The 6,701-nt window shown below is 26.3% G+C and overlaps 1 protein-coding gene across 1 annotated transcript; it reads left to right on the top strand.

Annotated features, from left to right (window-relative positions):
• The first annotated feature begins 3,368 nt into the window (after positions 1–3,368).
• LOC112599642 (repetitive proline-rich cell wall protein 2-like) lies at positions 3,369–4,388 on the top strand. Its single transcript, XM_025346629.1, is given in 2 exon segments — positions 3,369–3,411; positions 3,414–4,388. Coding segments are annotated over 2 exon segments (969 nt in total). The 3' UTR covers positions 4,340–4,388.
• Positions 4,389–6,701: the final 2,313 nt, after the last annotated feature.

Here is a 6,701-nt window from a genome sequence, read left to right as displayed (position 1 = left end):
ATTCGTCTGTGTGCTTGGCTTTTGTAGTGGCAGCTGTGTCTTGCACCGATGAAGTCCAGTGTTCAGTCCCCTCCCCTTCACTCGTAGTTCCACCGTGGATAAATAACACGTATCTATTGGTCTACTTTCTATTGTTGTCTATCATTCACCTAATGTTTATTTTTCATGATACCATCAATTTTATGCTATTTCATAACATTTTATGCAAGACAACTTAATTAAAACATCTTTAATATTGAACAGTAGTCTAAAATATGATAAATCAGATTTTTAAATTACGTGTGGTGTATTATTGTTATGCATAAGTACGTGTATGATTACTCACAATATGTACTTATAATTATATAAAGAATTATTTTATTAATAGTTCATTATGATAATATAAAATATTCCTTTGATGATTATTGGGCATTGCAGTTTTTATCGATTTATTATAAGTAAATTGTCTATCTGTCTAATTGTCAATATCAATATACTAAACTTTATTATGATAATTTACAATAAACGTTTTTACAGGGTATTAAAATTTTATGCCATCCAAATTTCTATTAAAATAAATTTGTAATGATTATGTAACTGTTACAATATATATTTAAAAAATGTAAATTATACAGTTTCATCTATCACATAATTTATAATTTATAATTTTGTCGCGATCGATAAGTTCAATTTTAAAAATCGTAATAATAAACTTTTGTGGAAGTGTAAAACGTGAATATTCGTATCTATGTATCTATATAACTTATAGTAACTTACGTAATGAGACGTTTGGTTGCGACTAATGATAATGATAAGAACTACGTGTAGGTAGTTTATACAAAACACCCTATTACACAACTTACACAACTAATTTGCATACTATAATAAAAGAAATAGCTATCGTATTTAATCACTGTACTAGTGGATAATTTAAAATAAGCCAATAAAAATATTTATCTTTTAAACAATATAATTGATTTAAAAAATAAAAACTTTATGTTATCCTTTACTTTTCATTAGTTAAACTAGGTTGGATTCATTTTTCCTGATTTATTTAGAGCCTTATATATTATATATATTATTTATAAGCATTTTAGCTAGCGAATGATAGTAAGTTAGGTTAGATTAGATTAGATGAACACAACCATATAATAGTATTTATCTTTTACTATGGTCAATTATGTATATACTATACGTATAGTATACCAGATACCTATAGTATATATTATATACATACATACATACATACATAACATGGACTCATGAACACTTATGTCTTCATACAATTTGTTTTATTTTAATTATCATAAGAGCCCCATCATACATTCATACCAATCTATTTCTGATGAATTTACTACATTTTTCAAATCACAGCAACTAAAATGTGCGCTAAAGTAGTCTTGTTTTAACACTAGTTACCACGTCATCATTAAAGTAAAATAAATTGTACTCATTAGTCATTTATACCATTTAATCTGTAATATAACGGTGTGCTTGGTTTAACTTATGGTTATTTTTTAAATGTATTTATTATACGCATAATGTTGATTATATATATGTATCTGGTTAGTTTCATTGTATCAGAGGTTGAAATTGGCTTTAGTTACAAGATTTAATTAATTTCAGTTATAATAGTATGTTGATTTAAAAGAAAATAAATGTATTGATTTAATGTAAATATGTTTATTAAAAAAAAGAGGTACAAACGCCAAGAAAACGTAGAAGACAAATTTTCGTTTCTCAAAACCCTTTTAACATGTTTGGATAAAAATGGTGTATTTTATTTATTTGTTAATTTATTTATAAAACATTAATCAATTAGTTCCATTGTTCAATTTATTTCTGATAAAAGAAATTTTTAATAAAATAGATTAATAAAAATAATATTTTTAGCGAAATTGGCACTATAGTATATCATGTTTGAAAATTATTATATAATACATTATACTTATAAGGTAAATAAATGGTATAATATTACCTTTTATTTGTAAAATTTAGTACAAATATCCAGTTTGAGAATCTAATGTTGTTAATAATTTATTGTTAAGTTACCAAACAGCAAAATCAATAAAAAAAAAAACTGAAAATTATAAATAACAAATGTTATTAAGTCTAGCACCTCTTCATTTTACCACTTAAAATGAATTACTAGTTATTTAATGCAAGCTTATAAATAATTCATTATTTTTAATAAATACTTGTAATATTGGTACATAGCATTTTAATGTAAATATTAATAAAATGCAATAAATATTTAACGAACATAAAATAATAAATAAATAGACCATAATTTTATATATAGAATAAGTATCTTAGGTACGTGAATAGCTGATTAGTAAAAGTAACATTAAATCTGAACTCACTACTATGAGAATAAAAAGTAAAGAAAATTAGTTTACGGTAAATACTGTAAAATAGTAGCGGTATATTATAATAATTATAATTTATAACGTACCTATTACAGTATTATTTTTTATACAGAAATACATTTTTTTTTTTTTTTTCATAGAGATATATGATAAATTTTATAATATCTAAAAAAATTAAAGGTTTTTCAGATAGTTTATGTTTATTTTTGAATAATTAGAAAGAGTGAAGACAGGGGTCAACATCACATACAATAAATAACTTACAGGTTACAACATGGAAGATATAATATTATTGTGTTATTTGTTTTTAAATATTATTTTGAATTAAAATATAGTAAAAATGTTCATAATACTAACATAATTTAATATACAATTGTTGATATAATAGTTCAAACGGATAAAAACAAATAATTGCTACTTATACACACGGAAGTAGTATTTTCATGAATATAATGAACAAATGTTTTAGTAACTTTTAAAGAAGTATTTTTTTTTTTTTTTTAACACGAATAGTAAAATTTATAAAACAAGACTTTATTTAAGTACATGCACATAACGTATTATCTTAATATACACACACATATATATATATATATAAATTCGTTAACTGATTTTTTTGTTTCCTTATAATTTATGTCAATAATAATACAAAACTATTTTTATTATATCATAGTGCCTATTTTCAAATAACACAATTTTAATCGTGTGTAATCTAATTTCAATGTATAGTATGTAATACAATACGAAATCACAATGTCAATAAAAACAAAGAGTTCTACATTTTCATTAAGTATGTGCACGCTACGTTAAAAACACAAGTAATATATTACATAGGTAAGTATCTAATACCTACTATGCGTGTATTTGTAACAGTCACCTACACTGTAATAATACTGAGTAATACTTAAATTACGTTTACTTTTCAAGGTTCAAATAGGCGTATAAGAAGATTACATGAGAGCCATTCTAATAGCATTGGAAAGTATGTAGATCTCACCCCCCCACGTCTAGGAGGGGGAGATGAAAATTACTTCCATTATGGGTGTTCGGGATACTACAAAAACGGTGGATCCAACGGAATAGCATCAGTCGATTCATCCGATCCAAAGTTCAACGACAATATGAGAAGTGTATTCAAAATACTGTGCGTGTTCGGTCTTTGCGCCTACGCAGTGGCGTCGGAAACCTCTACAGGTAAATCGGTAGAAAAAGCAGAAAAAACCACAGCAACGACCAACGATGACAAAACCCAAGGCAAGAGAGGCATTTTCGATACCGGCTATGGTTACGGCTCCGGCGGTTTCGGTCACGAGCTGACCGGTCACGACTACCACCACGAACCACAAGTGCTATCCAAGACTATCATCAAAGAGGTCGCCCAACCATACCCAGTCGAGGTCGAAAAACACGTACCGTACCCGGTAAAGGTCGAAGTACCCGTCGACCGTCCATATCCCGTGCACGTGCCCAAGCCTTATCCCGTGCACGTCGACAAGCCTGTCCCGTACGAGGTCAAAGTGAAGGTTCCACAACCGTACACCGTCTACAAGCACGTCCCTTACGAAGTCAAGGTACCCGTCGACAAACCGTACACCGTTCACGTGCCCAAGCCATACACCGTTTACGTCGAGAAGCGCGTTCCTTACGAGGTAACCAAGCACGTGCCTTACACAGTCAAAGTGCCCGTCGACAAGCCGTACACCGTGCACGTGCCCGTCGAAAAGCACGTCCCTTACACCGTCGAAAAGCCCGTACCATACCCGGTCAAAGTTCCGGTCGACCGTCCATACCCGGTGACCGTTGAAAAGCACGTACCGTATCCCGTCGACAAACCAGTACCGTACACGGTCGAGAAACCAGTGCCGTACCACGTCAAAGTTCCTGTTAAAGTCGAAGTCCCTGTACCATACGAAGTGCCACACCACCACCATCATGAAGAACACTCATATAGTGAAAACTCGTTCGGCGAACATGGAAGCCACAGTTATTAACATGGTTCCAAGTTAATGTTTTTGTAAAAAGTATATTATACATTTATCGTTTTTTTATTTAAAAAAAAAAATTGTATTATATCTTGTTTATGAAATTAATATTTTTTTTTAATATAAAATAAATACTATTTCATAGAAACTTTTATTTTTAATATATGTTTTTCTTTACATTTTTAGTTTATCATTTCTTTAATATTTTTGAACTGTTTTGTTATAGTCTTAGGTATTTGTATTTTGTACAATAGAAAATTAAAGTATAATATATTTTATCTCTGATCTAAACATTTTCGTCTCAAGTGAATATGTGTAGTCAGAATATTTACCGAAGGCGCTGCATTAGTTTCTAACTCTATATTTACCTGAGTATAATGGGTTTTGTGGACATACTTACATTGAACTTGTAATAAAGTTGACCCAAAAAATATTTATTTTTTTTCAATTATACTTTATTTTTATATGTCTTAGTATTAAGACCCTGGATGGAATACTATACATTTCAGTTTCCCATGCTAAGATAATAAATCATAAATATTTACGTAGATAATTTATTTTTTAAAGAATGTATTTATCAGCTTATGTTTTTTATTTTTCCAATATATTTTATATTTTTTTTTTTTTTTTTTTATTGGTATATTAAGTAGATACATTTCATAGTTAACATAATAATATTATTATCAACAAATATATTTTATTTAATAATTTGTTTGGTAATCATTTTCCGGATAGTAATATGCATTTCAATAAATTGTCAACGTTATTTTATAATCATTAGTTGATTATTCTGTTTTGAAATTACTTAATAAGACATTACAGTTTTATTAGCTATGGTCGCTGCACATAACTGCATATATCGAAATAAGTAAAGCGTATACTGACATGAATAGTATGTGTGTTGTATAACTTGTATATGAAATAGTAAAAGATAACATTGTTTTAAATATTTTTATGTATGACATTTTTCTATACGTTTTTAATGCTCATAAATTATTTTAAATTTAATAATATTACAAATTCATTCAAATAATTTTTAATTATACAAATACATCATATAGGTAGAAAAAAATAACAGATAAAATAATAATATTGCACTTATTACATCATTGTAAATACCAAATAAAAAAAAATTATAAATTATATATTTATAATTTTATAAATAATAATAATTGGATAGTGCCACACTTAGAACAAGAACCTAATTTGGTTCTTTTTTAAAAATACGTTTTTTTTTATCATAATTCTTTATTTTTTATTTCATATTGTGGTAGATTATAGGCCTTCTATAATTATGGGAACGTATTGTAATAGACAAATATAATTTAATTTGAATAGAACAAGAACCAAATTAATGAAAAAATCATATTTATTTATAAAGTAAAATATTATGATTAGTAATTATTGATTACTAGTATTAAGTTTAGTTGTATTCTCAAAGTTAATATCTATATCATATTGTGTATTTTAAAATTGTCTTATAAATATGTATTATTTCGTTAATTATATATAAAAGCAATATTGTTTATTTATAACAGATTATTATTATTAAATTATATTTCACACATAAAATGATTTTTTTCTTATTAAATAAATATAAATATTCAATTTTAAAATTTTGATTAGAACAAGAACCTAATTTTACAACTTAAAAAAAAAAAATCAGGTTAAATCATAATTAAAAATAAATTAAATTGACTCACTTAATGGTAATAAATAAGGGAACATTTTTAAGTTTTTATTTTTTTATAAATGTGCCTTGAAAAATAGTTTTTTGTGTCTCTTGAAAAAATCAATATTTTAAATTAGTCTTTTGTTCTAATAGTCTCAATTGTATAATTGGTTTAGAGTATAAGATTAATAATATTGATATTTCGTATGAATAAATATTTTTAAACTGTTATTTGTTTTTATATTATACTGATTTATTGTATACTTCCTATCAATAATATAAGTACCTTTTATTTGTACAGGAAAACCACAAAATACGTACATTTAAATTTAAAAATGAAACGATGTTCATAAATAAATTATGATTCATTAATTACATCAATTTATTATATTTAATAAGTTATAGTTATCTTATATTGTTTCATATATGTTGCCCAAAACTATATAGTCACAAATGCAAAACTATAGAAAGTTTATCTCAAAGGATAAAAACTCGAATATTATTCAAAACGTTGAAATTGAATAAATTGTGTAAAATTGTTTAATATTAGTTTACATTTTAAAATAATCTTTTACAGAAAAATGTTTTCTTCTAGTTATTAAAAAATAGAAAGAGAAAACATAATCAGAGATCAACGTCAACAGAAAAAGATGTTTCACATAAACACTATTATCGAAGTAAGAAAAAAAAAACAGGTCG

Source organism: Melanaphis sacchari, unplaced genomic scaffold (assembly GCF_002803265.2).
Source record: "Melanaphis sacchari strain LSU unplaced genomic scaffold, SCAv2.0 Contig54_pilon_pilon, whole genome shotgun sequence".
NCBI classification, from domain to species: domain Eukaryota; kingdom Metazoa; phylum Arthropoda; class Insecta; order Hemiptera; family Aphididae; genus Melanaphis; species Melanaphis sacchari.
Note: the sequence above shows the minus strand (reverse complement) of the source record. Positions and strands in the feature narration are given on the sequence as shown.